Source organism: Diplotaxodon limnothrissa, linkage group LG17, assembly GCF_057381915.1.
Source record: "Diplotaxodon limnothrissa isolate DT_005_m linkage group LG17, D_limnothrissa_male_GT1.1, whole genome shotgun sequence".
NCBI lineage: Eukaryota > Metazoa > Chordata > Actinopteri > Cichliformes > Cichlidae > Diplotaxodon > Diplotaxodon limnothrissa.
Window position 1 is genome coordinate 26,610,006 of NC_140612.1, and position 19,376 is coordinate 26,629,381.

Consider the following 19,376-nt stretch of genomic DNA (forward strand, 5'->3'; position numbering starts at 1 on the left):
AAACCATAAACCAAGTACTTTTTGCCAAAGGCCATATAGGCTTTTGGCATGTTTTGAACTTTAATTATTTTACTCTCTGTTGACCTTCTTTTAAAGCTTTTTCAGCTTCTACCAATAGTTCTGAGTGGATTTGTAGCCATTCGAAAAGCCTTTTTGTTTTTCAGTCAGTCTTTGTACTATGTGTTTCCTGGTTGCTCTTCCCTACTCATCTTTTATTATTATTTTTTCCTCACTTTACAAAATGTTTTTTTTTTTTTTACCTTTCTTATTTAGAGGGGTTTTTCAATTAGTCTGAGTCACTTCTTGTCTTTCACTCATCTGAGCCTGTGCTTTTATTTAATTTCATTTAAAAGCATTTTTTGTGACCTCCAGGTTCAGAATCTCCCGTCCTTTACAAATCTTCTCATTAAATAAAATAGCTGTCGTGCCATAAGTTCATGATTTCTATGACGTTCAGTCTATGACGATACATCTTTTCCTTCCTCATCAGACCTATTTAGCGTCTTCCAGGTACAAGTAGCCGAAGCCAGCCCCCCTAACAGTTCCCAATGGAGCAATGCATGATCATCAGAAGGCCACAGACTGCTATCGGCCATCTGGAATCTGGGCTGCACATGCTTTGATGTGTTACACAGCTTTCCATATCGGAGAAAAGAATGAACACCTCATCCCACCTCCCTATACTGACCTCCCACCTCACACTCAAAATATTAATACACACACTACACAGCCCCCTAGACCTCATTTGCTGGGTTCAGTCTGTGTCTACCACTTCCCATCTTTCATTCTTACACATGATGTCTCACAGGAGTCCAGTTTTGTTCTGTACAGGTGGAGAAACATTTTCATCCGCTGAGGTCAAGGAAGCTGCCACAAGAGACACAGGTGTCTAATAGAGACTGATGCAGAGCCTGTCTGGCATGCTGAAAAAGACTCAAATGTAATGTTTTATTTCATGCAGATGCACACACCCTAGAAAGAACAAGAAGAAAAGTATAATACTTTTGAACTAGGTTTGCCATAATTGCAGGAAAAGCTCTGTTTTATATTGGAAGATAATACTGTTATTATGTGTTCTACTGGCAGGAAAGCAATGAGACTACTTCTACCTTGTAATAATCACCCACAGAAAAAACAAAGATGTAGTAGTGTGTTCAGGGGGAATTTTGACTGTGTGTTTTTCATGAAATTGACCACTAGACTCCTTCTGCAGTCTCTGTTTGTCTGAACAGCTCATTAGCTTGTACTCAGAGTAATATCAGAGCTCACCAGGACCTCAAGTTCTTTCTTATATTTCCCCCTAGCCTTTTCCCTCATCTCTGTCGTCACAATACACGATCATACACCTTCTGGAGTACTGTTTGTTCAGGTTGAAATTTCTTTAACTGACATAATAGAAGCTTTACTTTAGATACATAAGCCAATCCTACAAAACGTTAAACATTTACTGACGCATCTTTTACATACATATAAGTGGGGGACAGTATTTAACTGAGTTTAATTCTATTAGAACTACTTTACACTGTTTCCTATGATGAAGTTTTCTCGAGATACTGTGCAGCCCCTATATCAACTACATCCTTATTGCTTCCACGAGAATTAAAATGGTAAGGATCTGCTAACCAGATACACTTGATCAACTGATCATCAGCAGGTGTAACCATCAAAACAGAAGTATTGGCAGTTTGCCGGTCAGGATCATTTAGGTAGAGTATGTGTTAACGTAATGCCACAGGAGTGGACATCGGACCAAATTCACCATAACATCTGGGAACATCTGGATAGAGAGAGACTGCAAAAAAGCGAATGACTCTACTAGTTAAACAGTTAAGCTTGTTAAATGTTGAAGTTCATTAGAAACTGGGTTTATTGGAAGGATTGCCATGAGAGAACCACTTCTCTCTAGAAGAGCATGCCATCATGGCGTAGATCTGCAGAGTTGCATCGGAACAAACCATTAAATCTACATCAGAATAGGTGAAAAGGATCAAGGTGTTGCAATGGCCCAGTCAAAGTCCAGATTGAAATGCTGTGGTAGGAAATTAAAAGACCACAATTTTGTCTAACGGTGGTTCTACATGTTACTGAATAATTGGCTGCACTAACTTTTCTACAGCACTCAATAGAGTCCTAAAAACTTTCTAAAAACAGTATCCTGTTTCCAGACAGAGATCGTTTCAGCTTTTCTCACTGTCAAAATGTTATTAATCTGGAGCATTTGTAGCTCATCAACTCAAATCGTAACAAAGAGAATACCGGGCTTCAATGAATGCAATCTGCTGTATAGTTGGCAACAAGCTTCAGCTGCAGAAGTTAGATTAATTAATTGACTTTATCCATCAACCACAGAATAGAGCTTGTATTTGAAAGCTTGCAAATTTCCCTGTTAGGCGGAACAAGAACAAGTTAGCATTAGTCGGAAGAAAGGCAGCCCGAGATCTGTCTTGATCCCTAAACCCAAGTAAATATAAGTAAAGATTCCTCCAAAATCAAATGTTGGCCATACTTTTGCTGTGAGCACATTTTCATTTTGCCAAATGGGCTTTACTACATAAAACTTATTCGGTTATCCTATTTCTATGATAACATTAGATAAGGTTGATTTATAAGCCCTTTAAAGGTAAAGATTAAATTGTATTTACAATCAAGTAAAACTTAGAAATACAAACATCAATTTGAATTATTTTTTGAAAACTATTTTAATTGAATTTCCTCATAAGTATCCACACAAGTACTTCCTAAAAACATAACTAAATAAATAAATATGCCGGAGTGTTCTCATTACCTTGTTTTATGTAAGCTTGAGTCAGTGTGTTTCTATGCTTGTGGCTCACATCGTGACTCCCCTCTCTCGAGTGTGTTAATACTGAGGCACTTATGATGAGGCCCAGAAAACTGCTTCCTCATTACTCATGACCAGTTAATAACTGTAACTGGAAATCGTGAGACCAATTCATGCATCGGTCATGATCATGGTGAGTGATGTTGCTCTGCCCATGCGTTTGTCTTTCACCATGACTCAATGAGTACCTTTCATTAACATGCTGAAATCCGCTAACGCACAAGCAAGCATGAGCGGCGCATGATTACAGGAAATGAAGTGTACACATCCATAGTTATTCGAGATACAAGCAACCAGTTGGGCGGCTGTGGGGCACGGGGAGATGGTTGGCTTTCCTTTAAATCCTGTAAACTTTTCCTGATCCTGAGATTAATGAATTATTAGCTTTGCTTTACTTTCACATGACAGAAAAGTCCTTACACCACAGTCAGATTTCCATACTATTATTCTGAAGGCGAAAACAAGCAATTAGTGTTGCCTAGTTTGCTAATTAACTTCATAATTTAAGATAAATTTAACTTAGCCCTTTGGTTGCAAAACCTAAAACATTACGTTTAGAAATCTAATGGATATTAAATTTATATGATAAATTAAAGATAGCCCAGCTTTAATTCTGTTGTCATATGAACATGGATCTTTTATTTTTTAAGAACTACAAACATGCTTAGTCAAACTAAATGTTTGATTTCTGTTCTGTGAACATTTTGTTCTTTTCCTCTTGCATTCCAGAAAGTACACAAGAAGAGGGTTTTTTTCAGCGTATAACATTATTTTATGCATAGACATGATTTTTCATTAGAAACATAATCGGCCAAAGGGCCTTGGGTAAAATGAGCTGAGGGCCCCTGTTGAGCAGCCGCACACATCTTCCCCGGGTGTTTTTTTTTTTTTTTTTCTGGGAGCCCGTTAATTTTCCCTTCAGTGGATTATTTCCCTGCCCTACTTTGAGTGCATATCAGTTAGTCAGTGATAATTTGATGAAATGTATTTTTTAAAAGAATATTCACCATGTCAGCATAACACCATCTAAAATATTAAAGGTATTAAAACTAAAGACTGGGGCTGATTTAGTAAAATACAAAAGTTTTTATCTGCAATTTCAGGGGTCCACATTTTGAAGAAATTGTGCAATTATATAAATTATAACAAAGACAGTGATTGTGGCCTTCTGGGCTCATGGGGAGCCCAGAGGCATTAATAGCGTTGCCCATTTTGGTGCAGTTCCAAAGCATAGACTGAATTAACTCTATGAAGATCATCTACATGTGAATGCACAAAACACCTTTTAGGTACCAAAAGCTGTTTGATTTAATTTTAGCCAATTTGCAGTATCAATTTATTCAGTCACATTTCAGCAGGTTTTGGTATCATGCTGCTAATGCGGAACATAAAAGATGAAACACATTTGCCTAAATGACTATAATCTGACACTGATCTGGCTTTATGTTAGCTTTTTGAGAGTATTGTGCAAAAGTTCTGAGTACGCCTCATTTGATTAAATATATTTTGTTTAAAGATGAATCAATTTATTTGGCACACGCAAACATACATGGACACCCCGATATCACGGCAAAGCATACAATAGACACGCCAGTCCACCATGTCCATTTCCCACTTTACCGTGAAATGGACGTGCATGCACAAGTTGCGGCAAATTGCAGTACCAGCAGGGGGAGATAATATGTTTAAAGCCAAGTTGCTAGTGACCAAAGAAAGGTATGAAGTGCATGAAGTACATTCCAGTGGCATTCAGTGCTGGGAAAAATTATGCTGCGTAGCTAATATGCATTTCTATGTGTTCGTAATGTCTCTTTAAACTATTTCCGTGATTATTTTCCTGTTGGCTTGAAATAAAATATCCCTCTCTGCAGCAACTACTGCAACTTCTGGATGTGTGTCCCTTCTAAAGCCACCTTCATTCTTCAGCACAGCCTGAACTCTTTTAATCAAGCTTTCTACTAATGTCTTTGAGTAGTTTTCAGAAATAGTTATCCAGGCTTCTCGAAGGACATCCAAACCTTTTCTTTGGATGTTGTTACGTTCTCTGTCCAGACGTTCCCACATGTTTCAGTAGTGTTGAAGTCCGGGCTCTTGGTAACCCAAGACTGGTAGTGAGCCACTGTGTGCTTTTCTGTCCAGGTACGTTTTTACTGCATTGGCAATGTGTTTGGGATAATTGTCAAGCTGAAAATCAGATGCTTTCCAGATGGTATTGCATGGTGGATAAAAATCTGATGCTACTTTTCTGTGTTCATAGTTCCCCAACACCACTGTCTGAAAGTGGTAGCTTTTATTGGAAAAAAAAAAAAGAAAGAAAAGAATTTAAAATCTATGCTATACATCATGTTAATGAGTGTGTCTGTGGTTTTAAACTGCGAAGACAGTTATTTATGTTGTTTTGCTGTTTTACACTCGTGCATTGTAATAATGGCTGCACAGCTGACTATGAATCAGGCTATTATAAATTAATTGGTCAAACAGGAGAACATAGGAGAAAATTAGCAACATGATTTTTGCAAACACGTTCTATTAATTTCTCAAGTGTTACAAAGCTTTGTTTCCTGTCATGGCTAATTGGGATATTGTTTGGTAATAAATACTGCATGCCAAAGTAATGTGACAGGTGGCCTGTTTAGGCTAACATGCTGCTGTAGCTGTCTCCTCTCTAGTGTGTAGGATATATCAGGCAGACAAGTACCTACTTTTTAGGATTTGGAGACACCCGGCACCCACGAGGGCTGATCGTGACGTTCCAAGCTGTCCAAGACATGCTAGCTCCATTTAAAGACTCAGTGCTGTGACTGTGCTTCTGTGCTGACGAGCCCTGATGAAATTGTTTGCAGAGGTGTGATGGACAGTCGAGGTAATTATTCTGCTTGAGGTATGATGATTAGGCATTGTGGTTGAGCACTCACATGCTCGCAGTATTTTGTTGAGTTGTTTTGAAGTGTGATGTGCCTCCTGCCAGGTAGGTAGAGATTCTCTAGACAGCCCATTCTCACACTGGCCTCACTTGTTGTGACGGCTGCCATGCTGCCACTAACTATGGTCAATCAATAGATCTTGGTTTTAAACTCTAAGAGTTCATTTCTAACTGTTCTCAAACTTTTCTCTCTTTCTCTAAAGCCTGGACTCCTAAGTTGTATTTATCCTCATGATGCACTTTTCTCTGCAATCTTGTCTCTGATATTTACTTTCATTTCTTATTTTATTTTAATATGGTCCTTGTGATTTTTATTTTATTTTTACCTCTTTGCAACCTTGAGCACAAAGCAAGAACCAATTGTCATTTACAGTGAAATAATTAAAAAGGAAGGTGTCTCAGCAGATATTTGGTTGAGGATTAAAACTAAAAAGAAACATTGAACTGAACAACATTATATGCATGTATATTAACAGTACTGTATATGCTCTGGAAGCATTTTCCCCAGGTAATGTGTTTAAACGTGTATAAGCAGTCGCTTGCTGTGGTCTCCAGGCTTTACTTGCAGCAATATGTCAAACCAATAACTACCTACATCATAAAATGACAAGTTTTCGCTATTCTTCCAAACACTCCCAATGAGTCACAGACTCTTAGCTGGGCAATGGTACCAAGCCCCAGCGGTCCGAATCTCAGCATTTTCTTTATTTGCACAATCAGATCGGGTGTTTATTTATTATCCTGACTCATTGCATTATAACATAAAACTGCAGCTGCAGACTTTTCGCGTGATAGCAATTCGACTGTTAAGCAAGCCTCGTGCAAGTTCAGATGTGCAGTGGCCTCGTGTAAATTTGCATATTTGAGGCATTCCACTGATTTGCAGCATAGAAGCAATTAAACTAAAGGATGTCTCGAGGGTCCCCACCTGGTTTGAACCCAAACAACCTCTTTGATCTCTCTTAAGTGGCTGCATTCACGTTGCCAGACCTTATCTGAATAGAATTCAATTATTTTGGAATTCATGCACCATCGTCAAAAGAGTTGGGGAGCAGCAGCAATCACTGCAGGATCTTGGATAAGTTGGGAAATTGTGGATCACTCAGGATCTGTGTCGTAACACTGCCCCCTCATGGTTACAGAGACAAGAGAACTGGTTCTCTTTCACACTGCACATGATCGGACTGTGTTTGTACAACCTCACGCACTCAGGGGTCATTACCATTTTTCTTGTCTTACAGTAGTTAAATCTGTGCACCTGCAGGCAAACACAAAGGACATAAGCAGCAGAGAATTATGTTTTGGGCTTTTGTTTTGCCCTTCAGAACGCCATCTGCCTGCGCCTTACGTGTTACTCATGTGAATCGCATGCGAACGAGACTTACAGCTTGCCCACAGAGGCACTCTTCCAGAGTTCTCATCCTTGCAACTGTGTTTTGTGTTGAGTAGGTTAAAGAAAGCTGAGGGCATTATACCTTGGGCGCCCATCTGCTACTAGCAAAGATGCAAACATATGGTGGCAGTAAAGCAAAAGCACATAAATTCAGAGCTGTGTAAATGAATCAAATTTCTTAATATCACTAAATTACCATTTCTATGCTTTATGTCTCCTAATCAAGCAGGATGAGCTGTTTTTAAAAAAAAATATTTTTGTTATGCTGCATGCTGTATAATCCTTCCATGCACCTTCTTCACTTTATTTCCCATCAGATTTTTTTGGGCACACTAAAATGAAATGCATGAATCCTTCACTGATTGTGTCATTTTTCACACTGTTAAAATCAGTTGAAAGTTTTCCCAAACGTCTCACTGACTTTTCATTTACTACTCAAATGAAATGAGAGAACTATTTGTCTTGTGCGATCATATCTAAATGCATTTGTTGACATAAACTACTGATGCTTCTGTCAAATGGTGAAACTTCAGTGGCTTTCCATTCAAAAAGTGGATGTTAACTTCATGCAGAAAGTAGACTTCATTGTTTATTCAAATGGCATAGTGTCGATAAGAAACTAGCTCTTATCACCTTTGTTTTTGTTAAAATAAGCATTTAAGTTTGATATCGTTAGACTCTATTTGAATAATTAATTATTGCTCTCTAATCTACTGCAGGGCCACAAGTGTCTGTCTTTTTAACTGCTTTTACGCAAGACCATCACTGGAATATTATCTCCTTTATTTTAGCAGACACAGCCTTAGAGAATCAGCCAAGAAAGCATACTATCTGAAATCCAAAAGCACCTACACAGGCTATTATATGCCTTGGCACAAGAAGGCGTACTGCGTGTTTATTGCACATATTCTGTGACAACAAAGAGCAGAAGGCACTGTGGAGGAGAGAATATAGACTTGGGGAGAGAGTCTTGACAGCCTTTAATCAAGATGCTCTGAGCGGTCCTCACAGCGTTGTTGATGTTGACTAGTTGTTTGTCTCCAGTCGGGTTTTCTTGATGTACTTTCAACTTTTTCAAATCCATTTTTTAACATAGTAGCAAATCACAACAACAGTCATCTCAAGGCGCTTTATATTGTGAGTTAAAGACTCTACAACGATAGAGAGAAACCCCCAACAATCAAAAGACCCTCTTTGTTCAAGGACCTGGCGACAGTGGGAAGGAAAAACTCCCTTTTAGCAGGAATACACCTGCGGCAGAACTGGGGTCCCTACCTGCATCTAAACACTTCTTTTAAGGCAGGGCTTTGTTTCCTGAAAGATGAATTTGAAAAATGTAATAAAATAACCAAGAATTTAAGCATACAGCAACAACAAAAATGTTAATCTACTTAAGGGGGACAGTTTCTATTTTTAGTGAGTAAACAGAATCACTAGCATTTATTATAGATTGCAGTAATCGAATGCTGAGATTTGGGATCACAAGTACACAGGCTATAAAGTAGTAGGGCAGTAAGCAAGGGGCTTAAGGAACCCTCAGGTGACCCAGACATACTTAAAGGAAATAAAAGGCAAACACCAGAATTATTCTATTCTAAGCACCCACCTGGGTCATTTTCTTATGAAGCTAAAATAATCTCAAATATTGGTTTGATGTCACTTGTGGAAGATAAACTGCACTAACCTCCATCATAGTGTACAGCCAAATAGCATCTGTCACTGTCTGCTATCCAGAAGATTTGGGGGGGGGGGGGGGGGGGGTTAAAATAACTATTTCTTAGAACTGTTGGCTTATTTACAACCTATTTGGACTTCAGGCTGCTTCTTTCTTCAAATGTTGTGAATAAATGAAAAAAAAAAAGCTGTTGTCCCATGTCTGACCTCTGACTACAGTGTGATGGGATAAATGTGGTCAAATTAGTTATTATCCTGAGTAGTCCATCGCTCTCATAACTGGCTTGATTGTGGCTCAGTGGATGTGATTATGTTCAGTTAGCAATTTCGTCAGCCACTCAACCATTTGCTCAGTTGCCTGGTCAACTGAAGAGTCACTCAGTGGCTGAACCACTCAGCCAGTAAAGCAGCCATCCAGTAGCTGTAAGAAAAGTCCAGCCAAGAGGGCAGGCTTTCCCAAAATTCTGATGAATTCCAGATGAGAGCCCAGACACCCTGGCTTGAGAAGAGAACACACACACGAAAAAAAAGAAAGAAATGAAAGTAGATGAGGAAGGGGGGGGACAAAAGAAAATTGAACACAGTGAAAGATGATCCTATGCACAAAGCCTATGAAGTGGAAAGGAGGGTTCTCATCCATCGTTGAGATGTTCATTTATGACTGAGAGACAGAACTCAGAAAGAAGGGAGTGTGTACTGATTTGTACGAGTGGATCTTGGTTGTGAGCATCAGCATGGCACAGTGGTGGACTTTACTCACTGTTGTTTACCTGTGCAGCTACTGTGCTGCCAGTCAGCACCACAGGAAAGGTATGTTGGCACACAAGCTCTGGTAATTAGGTCTTAAATGCGCAATTATTAAGAGTCTGATTAGTGTCTCTCTATTATGAGATAAATGGCAATTTTATCACCATTGAGTATATTTGCATCAAAAACTATTCTGTTTTCATTTGTGGGATCATTTAAAATATTACTAGAAGACAGAGACAGAGTCAAATTGTGATGGCTGAGTCCTGGTACGAGTCTGTGGTTCCAGCTGTGAAAGAATGTGTTTATCCTCTTCAGTTAGCAGGAACATTGCAGTTTGCAGGACATCAGCAGATCGTTTTCCAGCGAAAAATGACTGGCCTGTTGTTACTGGATCTACTCACTGAGGAAATTCCTTTCTCATCACTCGCAGGCCTTGAAATCTGTAGACAAGTCACATGACGCTGAAGCCAGCAAAAACAAAGAAAGTTCAGAATTGTTTACATTTTTATACCATATCACCAAAATCCAGGAAATCATTTTTTAATCATTGTTTTATTAAAAGTTTGTAAGACTTTTTTTCCCCCTTCAGCAATAAATCAAAAATCCAAAGTGACACTGTCAATAAAAAGTTTCTGAACATGCATTAATTGTCTGTGTTGTCAACAACTGCCCACTGCTGCTGAAAACAAGAGCAGAAAGAAAGTGAAGCTAATGTTCAGAAATGTTCCTGGAGTTGAGGGAAACGGCAGTTCTCTATTTACAATCTCACTGCAAGCAGCTCAGTTCACACTGGAGTGGATAGCACAGCATAGAATCGGTCCAGGACTGCTCTGTTTACATGTACAGGCCAGCAGCCGCTCTTTCAGTGATGAGGATGTACACATTCAGGACAGGGAGGAGCGCTGATTTGGGCAGCCATCGCTGAATCAAAGAGAGAGCCTAAGAGTATATATTTCATCATTCATCATCTTACAACGATGTGGTTGTAGCCATTCAGCGCTCTGTGAATAGCACTCATGACAATCAGTCATTGGTCAGTTTGCAGTATGACACCAGTATGACAGTCTAACATTGTCATACATAACTGAAAAGTATTCCCAAACTGGTTGGCAAGTACTGTCTTTAGGTTTGTGTCTGTAGGTGAAATCAACAGCGAAGAGAGTCCTGCACCAAAAATCTCTTTGTGATTTCTTTGGTGATTAGCAGAATTTGCAGTAAAGACATCGGATTGTCTGCAAACACTAGGCACAGCTTTTAACTTGAAAGTAAATGTTTCCTGCTTCTGTCTCACTTTTCACAGTTTCAGTACTGCTCGGCCAGCGTTGGTTAGTGTCAGGGACTTTCCATGCAAACTCTACAATCTCTGTCTGGCCTTCAGGTCTGGTTTGGTCTTCAACCAATTACTAAACCACCAACAAGCCAACAAGTTTTAGGAAGTAGTGAGCAACTGATCTGCGATCATTCTGTGAATGGTTAAACAAGTGGTCACCCGGTTTTGGACCCAGGGTTTTGAATTTTCAAGTTCAGAATTCTTTGTAGTTTTGAAGTTATGTGATCTTTGGATTAGGTTTCTGTTATTGTTAGTGTTTAATTTTTTTACTCATTAATTCCTTTGTGTTTACAAGTTTTGTCTTTCTAGCCTTGTTATTTGTTCCTTCAGTTGCTGTTAAAACAGTAACTTTAGGGTTGTTTTTAATTAGTTCCCCTTTTTCTGTTCCTCCTTCTGTCTCATCTCTGTTTGTCTTTGTCACCTTTGTCTTCATGTTCACTCCATCTTGTTGTCTGTCTTTACTTTAAAGGGTTCTGTTTTTATTCATGTTGAGTGTAGCTTTTGTTCCTGTCCCTGTCCTCACTGATTCCCTGATTGGCTTCAGCTTGGTTTTGGTCCTCACCCGTCTCCTCTTCCTGCATTACCTTTTGTATATATGTTGTCTCAGTATTCCTTTGTCTTTTGTTGCATATAGTTGTGTGTTTCCTTAGCTTTGTGTTCTTTGTGTTGGATTCCCCAGCTAAATGCTTCGTTGACTAAAGGATTTTTGGACTTGACTTTGGACTTTCTGATTCTCTGAAATAAGAAGCATTGAAGCTGTTATTATTTAGACCTGTTTTCCTGTTTTGCTTCATCAGATCTACAAAACCTTTAGACACATAGCGGTTCATGACATGACTTCAACTTTAGTAGTTTAGCAGTTGCTGGTTGCAAACCCATCTCTTTAGTTGGAATAAGACAATAGAGCTATTGAACACTGGTACTGAGAATAGATACCCTCTCTACTTTTAAGATTAGGCCTAAAACTTTCCAATCTGATGAAGCTTAGTTACAGCTGGATCATGTGACCTTGAATAATCTCTTCTTGCAATAGGTTTTATAGGCCTCTTCACAACATTAGCATATTTTGAAAAACAATGTTAAAGGGCACTGTATGTAAACGTGACACCAACTAATCACAGAAGAAACTAACCAAGTGATGAGTTGGGAATGTGCCCAGGCTTGTGTGGGTTATTAAAGGCTAAGCTCACACCTCCATGAGGTGGAGTGTGGGTGATGGGGAACCAGGAGAAACTGCAACCTTTCTCCCATATCTCCAGTTGTCACTACTGTCCCCAGTATATATCAGCTTCCCTGGCACCACTGCATGACTTTATTGCAGCTGGGCTTTACTACTGCTGGCCTCACAGTTATTCGGAGTATTTATGATGATCTGTGTTTACATCATAAATGGTAGAATTTAAATCTCTCTCTCATTACAATACTGTCATGGATTGGGATTTTACAATTTTCTATTATTTGAAGATATAGTGAAATGTAGAAGATGGTCCATTGCAGGGAAGATTTCATTGTATCCTGTGTCCTTTTCACCCTCTTTTATCGTACGCTGGAGGGATCCAGACATTCATTTGGGTTTTTTTTTTTCTGTTTTTGATTGTTTTTCCTTCTCTCTCTTTCTGTCTTCGTCAAGATATCCTTCCAGCCAGGAGTACCATTTAGCCCAGCTAATTAATGGATCTTTGTTGTTCCATCATCTCCTTGCAAGCAGTTAGCGGGAGATTACAAGTTCCCTGCCTCTACATAATGACACTGGGGGGAAGCCTGCCCATCCAAACATTGATTGTTTGGAGCGCTGAAGGAGGGAGGGGAGCATGACGGGTGAATGGGCTTAGAACAAGCAGCAGGGAAAGCTGATATGTTGTGATAAAGGACATCAGCAGTATATTAAACATTCAAGCTGAAAATGAGAAAAAAGAAAAATTTGCTCATAAGAATGAATCACCTCGTGATGGTTTGTTCGCCTGCACGTTAGCCGACCCCTACCTCCCGACCCCCCACCCACCAAAAACAACTTCATGGAAAATCCAGCTCTAACATATATGGACAGCCTACCTTCACCAGCCTCCTCACTTACATGTGATAAAATCGTAGTGATTAAAGCTGAGATGTCACGTTCACATTCATAAATATTGCACATTAACGCGGCATAATCAAAGATTTTGCATAGCGGTTGGTAATCAAAAATGACTAAATATCATTATTTCTCCTTCACTATGATAAATTCCTGGATTTTATATGTTGTCACTGCAAAGTTCAGTACATTTTCTGCACCATTAATCATCTGTTGTTGTCTGCCCTTCACCAGCTGTGTCGAAATATTTCTTTCCCATTTACTTTATTATGCACTCTATTTGGTCATCCATTGGGGAATGTGAAATTCCACAGTGACATATTTTTGTTCATGCAGTTCCTCAAAGCTAAAATCCACAATGCAAAGATGACTGTCCTGCAGCTGTCCTGCAGTGAGGGCAGGCGCTAAATGACAATAATTTATTTATTGCTTGTAACAGAATGAACAATATCTTGAATATCTATCCTGCAGTGGCCTCAATTTCTCACATCTGCTATCTCTACCTGACCTTCACAACCACCTGTGCTCCTTCATTAGCTCCTTTCTACGTATATGTGCCCTTTTTCTTTGTTATTGGCCATATTGTCAGTCACAGTGTCTCAAACTTATAAGCTAGTTCATTTTCATTGTAATCTTTAAGCATGATTCATTTAGATATCCAGTGTGTGCCCCTACCTATCTTTCCTCTAAGTCAGTATCGCCCTCACAATATTGTGCTGGGAGAAATCGAACAATTTAATGGAATGACTAGAATTACTGTTATTGCCTGTGCACATATACACTAATGCAGCTCCAACTATAACAAGCTATAATATTTTTATTCCAAAGTGCTATTGGAGCTGCTATAAACATAAAACACACCCTTTCCTACATGCCAAAGGACTATTGTAGTAGTAGCAGAGCCTTTTTATGTAAATTACAGATTATTAATTTTAGATGTAAATCAGCGCTGCTTTCCCTGCTGTCATTTCCCCGCATCGCCTCAATCCTTTAACGATATAACCCTTGTTCTAATGAGCACCCTCGGGTGTTGTATTGTTTACTTTAGCAATGGCCCGCTGAAGCTACCGTATCTATTCGGTAACTAATATGTCTGCACAGGCATCGCTCCTCCACAATACCTGATGCATTTGGGAGCTGCATACTCAATGAGGAGTATACATTTTCACCTACAAGTTGTCATCCACTTAGAGTTGGATGTTAGTACTTGATCTGGGGAAATCTTCTCTCTACTTGTCTTTGGTGTTTGGGGGTTGGAACAACTGTGCATGTTGCATATTATATTGCTTCAGAGTCACTCTTCAACAAGTTCAAACTTCTCCATTAGAAGTGTTTGAACTTTTATTGATTTCTGACATTATGATGAGGGTCGTGAACAGCATTTCATCTGCATTTGGAATTTACAATAAGTACATATGTTTTGATCCTTGAAACCCAAATTCATATTATAGGAAAAGGTGGAGTTAGACAATGTTTATTTGAGATTTCACAACGTCTGGCTATGGCCCCTGACGGTGGGGCAGGTGGAAGGACTGAGGTAACATGCTAAAGATTACACAGATGTGCCAGATTTTTGGAACCCCAACATGGAAATGTGGAGCTACACATTTCTTTACATTGAGAGCAGTGGCTGTGCTGCGAAAGGGAGGCCAGAGCTGAGACTGGCAGTCGCCCAAGCAGGAAGCAGGTACATAGGGAGCTCTGCCAATTTGTGTGGCTTTGGCTGGCCTGACAATTGCTATAAAGCTAAATGTATCTGGCCAGCGATGCTGCAGGCAGTCAAGCTGATCATTACTGCAGAATTGGTGAAGCAGGAATCCATAGATGCCACTGTAGCAGAGAGGAAGGATGACATCCAAATTCACATGAATGCCAGTGTTTATATACTGTATACCTCATTAAGATCTCCGTGTGTTGGCTTACACGCTGAATGGAGTACTGGACGGCAACAGAATATGGGTAGCAATGGAAAAAGAGAGCTGAACAGCTGTAGAACCCTAGAGGAAGTTTTACCTTAATTCATTATACTGTGAAACCTCCTTCCTTTGCTTAGGCTGCTGCCCCCGCGACCCGGCCTCGGATAAAGCGGATGAAGATGGATGGATGGATGGATGGATGGATGGACCTCCTTCTGTGCAAATCAAATTTGATTTTCAGTTTCTTCTCCTGATGCTACATTAACAAAAATGGTTCTTGGAGAGATAACAGAGATACACAAAAAAGTTTTCAAAGTCTGGGCAGTATTCAAAGTTATATTATTACAAACAGACCCTGCACATTCTCGTGTGACTCTTAATCTTTCTTTATTATAATGCAAATGTGTTGCTAGATTAAGGAAGTTCACAAATCATTTCTTAGACACAGCTATGTTATTTAGACAATTTAGACCATAATGTTATTTTTCATTTTAGACCAGTGAACTAATTGACTCGATTTGTAACAAAAGTTGTAAAATGGGATTAACCATATCAGTTCTTGTGTAATTTAACTTACCCCAGCCCTTTCTCTCTGTTCCCCTTCCTTCTTGAGAGCCACTCTTCCACTGAGACCATTTCTGATCAGGCTTCAGTGATCAGCAGACAGATCAACTGAAGGACCTGATGAATCTCCTCTAGATCCTGTGCTAGGCTTCTGCTGGATTTTTCTTTCCAATTTCACATCTCTATAGAGCAGCTCACTCTGGTGGTCCAGAATTATGAACTCTGAAGTTTCATCACACTGTACAATGTGTATTTAAAAAGAATTTTAAAAACCTCTGAATTAGGGTAAAAACAAAATATTCCAAAATAGCCCCGTGCTTAATTGTTAGTACATCAGATACTTAGGAAAGTATGTGAGTAATGTTAGCTGCTGTCCACCTCTAGATGTGAGGTTTAGCCTCTTGTTATCACTTCCAGGAAAATATGGATTTTGCTCAATTTTATCACAGAAATGAGGCGGCAGCAGCAACTGTTTCTAGCTGAAAGTGAGGGGTTTCATTCCAGCCGTATCAGGACACCTCACATTATGAGATCCCCCGTCTGCTACACATATGGGCTGACACTTTGAAGCCTGACCAAATGAGGTCAGTTACACCTGCCCTTCCACGAGTCAATAAGCAGATATCGCACCTCTGGGGGCACCAGGCCGCTGGTGCTTGTAGCAACTGTGGCTCAGGTCAAAGACCAGTTGATCTCTTCACAGCTGGAGCCCAAGTCTCAACCACATACATAATATTTGAACAGTAATGAATATGTGTTTACTCAACCTCTGGCCCTCCCGCATAAATGTCACAATAAATAATGTCCTGCCTTAATTTTTGAAAAGGGAGATTCTATAATCCAATTTTTTCTTCTTGTGTGTTCTAGTGCTGTACCCATCTGCATACAGGATAAAACGGGGAACATATTCACTGATCAACCCCACATTCCAGCACTCGGTGGAGGACATCAAGCTGCTTTTTGAGGTCAGTTAAGTTCTTGCGGCCCCGAAATAGTTCATGAGCTAGTGTTTCTTTAATGGAAACCAGTATGCTTAGAATGTGCACAAGACTTCTAAAAATAACACATTTGTGGCCTCACCCTGCTGATTAGAACAAAACACTGTGTACTGCTGCTGTGCTCCTAATCATTAGCAGGAACGTGAGATATTTTGGTGACATTGATGAAAAAGATATTTTACTTTCTTATGCCATCTTAGGCTCATTTCAAAATATTTAGATGATTAGGCTCTTTGGAACAGATTGAAATAGCCGTTAACAGGACGTGACCTTGCTAGCAACTCCATTTTTCAGTTAGCTGCTTATATATGTGAATGTGAATTTAGTGGATGCCTATCTATCTCCCAGATTCTGCTGGGTGGAATGCAGATACAAGGTGATGGACACACCCTGCTGATTCCAGATGAGGAGTTGGCCTCCCTGAGAAGTGTGGAAAAGCTGGAAGTCATCTGTGAGGAAGTACTGCCTAAAAGGCTCTCCGACATCAGGCGTCTGACGGCCGAGCTCACCCAGCGGCGCCAACCTCTGAGCTGGCAGGACTTTGAGAGGACAGTGCTGACGTTAGTGTACACCACTCAGACCCTGGCTCGTATCACCAACAAGCACCAGAAAGAGATATGGACCGACACCCTAATCCAGCTGTTCCAAGCTCTTCAAAAGGATCTCAAACCCTTTTGAGGAAAGAAGTTGTCCATATTTTTTTCAGTAGTGGAGATGCCGTTTATCCATGCCATTTCCAGTGTCCTGCAAAGTTTAAAAACAAATTAGATTATTATATTGCTTTTTATATTAAACTATTTGTATATACAAATACAAATATCAAAAAATGTATATAAAATTATATAAGCAATTTAATTTTTAACCAAAAAATGTAACTAAACTCAGGGTCCAAACTCACTTTTATCAGCGCTTTCAAACTTGACTTCCAGTCTTATCTGACTGGGCTAATTCCAATTAAGAGCTCAAACCACAAACTCCTGAAAAGTTATATCATGTGCTTCTGTTTTGTTTTGTTACCCTATGTGAGGTAAATAATAAAATTTTAATTCTCAAAAGATCAGCGTATCTTACTTTTCTATAAACTTATTTAAGCACAAGTTTAGATCAAGCAGACCTCAAGGTCCCAGTACATCAGCTCATAGCTGAGCTGTCAGATGATATGGGCTTGCAGAGATCGGCTGCTCTCACTTTCCTGGATTTTGTTTCTGATCATGTAAATCCACGGCATCAAATGAGACTCAACCTTCAGCAAAGCGAAGTGGTCATGGCTGAAGTCCCTTTTCTTTTAGCTATCAACTCGAAATGTAATGATCATCAAAGACGGTTTGTTATCATTTTGCAGCAAAATCAGTGTATAGTCTATCCCTACAGTCACACCAGGTATTTTAGACATGTTTCAATGTCCAAAATTACTATGCATTGACCCACCCCCTGAGTCTAGAATTCCCCCAAACTATTTTAGAGTGATTTACAGAGTAATTAATCATAATCTGCAGCAGTTTGAGTCACAAATATTCTCACAATATAGGCTATTTAGGCTAACTAGATTCCACCTACACATGATTAATTTAATATCATAATACAATGACATTGTAACAAACCATCAGTCTAATATCCAAAATATAAGGTTTAAACCAAAAAAGCCAAGCATACTAATAAAGGTAAACCATTAACTACTATTAAATCTGTTTTTGAGCTAAATAATGAATTACTATCACGTTTCTTAATGAACTAGTTCTGTTTTGTTACTGCATCAGTTGTGTTACGTCTCAGCTCCCGAGCGTGTGTTTGTTTTACGCTCACTAATGCATTATTTCTGAGCCCACTTATTTGTACATCGTGAAGAAATCAAATTAAATCAACAATGCTTTTGAGCCCCGCATATGCATACAAGCCAGAGGATGGCCTCATTAATCAAGTGCGTCCCGGTGTGCTCAAATAAACTTCTCAAACTTAGTTTAATGAAAATACATCACATAAGTACACACATACGCGCAATTACCTCAAAGTTTTTCCTTCTGATTTTTCTGATTATACTGATCTTTGACCTACTTTCAAAAAAAATACTAAATCAAAGTGGTACATTAGTTTGACAACTCCATGGGAAGTCACCTCAAGCCCCCTGCCATGCCTGTGTACATGTTTGATGCCATCAGATAACTTTAGAAGGCGTAAGATGCTTTGCTCTGTCTGGAAAAGATTGCTCAGCTCATTTGATTTGCCACTAAAAGCCCTTTGAATAAAACCCACGGATTTATACTTAAGAGTCTGTGTACATCAATACGCTTGATTGCATTTCTGCAGTCTGTAAAATATCTGATGGATATGTGCTTCAGAGCTACCCATTTCCCCATTCATTATGGGAAATAGGTACTTAAGCTTTTGTGCAGTTCACTCATCAAGAAGGGGATAGAAAGCAGATATCTGGTTTGTGTTGTTTTCCCTCCAGAGTTGATTAGTTTTACATTTGCTTACACCTTACAGTATTTTGCTCAATTCATACTTTTATGTAACCGTGGAAATGTTCGTCACTCCCTGTCACCCAGATCGCATCTTCAGTTGCAGCTTCTGTAAATGTATACGTTAATCGCAGCATTTTCAGTGTCTTTCTCAGCATGTCAGCATTCATTGGCACTGACTAGAGGGGGCTGATTAATGAGGAAGTCAGGAAGACTGCAGCAAGGAATTTCCTTCCAAGGCGACGGATCAGCCTTCACCCTCGGCACCACTCTAACTATAATAGTGACCGATGAGTCTTGCATTTGACACGGCTTGTTTTTTGAACTCGCTTTGTCAGTTTACGTTGTTTAATGCAGATGTTATAATTTTCAAGCAGATTCCATGTTGCCAGTGACTTTCCAGACTGACTTAGAGAGGAATTGTGAGATTGTGGAATATTTGCCGAGCCTCTAATT

The 19,376-nt window shown here is 39.5% G+C and overlaps 1 protein-coding gene across 1 annotated transcript; it reads left to right on the forward strand.

The window, feature by feature from the left end:
* The first annotated feature begins 9,554 nt into the window (after positions 1 to 9,554).
* On the forward strand, positions 9,555 to 17,139 carry fam180a (family with sequence similarity 180 member A). Its single transcript, XM_085376664.1, has 3 exons — positions 9,555 to 9,642; positions 16,331 to 16,428; positions 16,810 to 17,139. Exons 1-3 carry the CDS (start codon positions 9,567 to 9,569, stop codon positions 17,137 to 17,139), a joined length of 504 nt encoding a protein of 167 aa, XP_085232790.1. The 5' UTR covers positions 9,555 to 9,566.
* Positions 17,140 to 19,376: the final 2,237 nt, after the last annotated feature.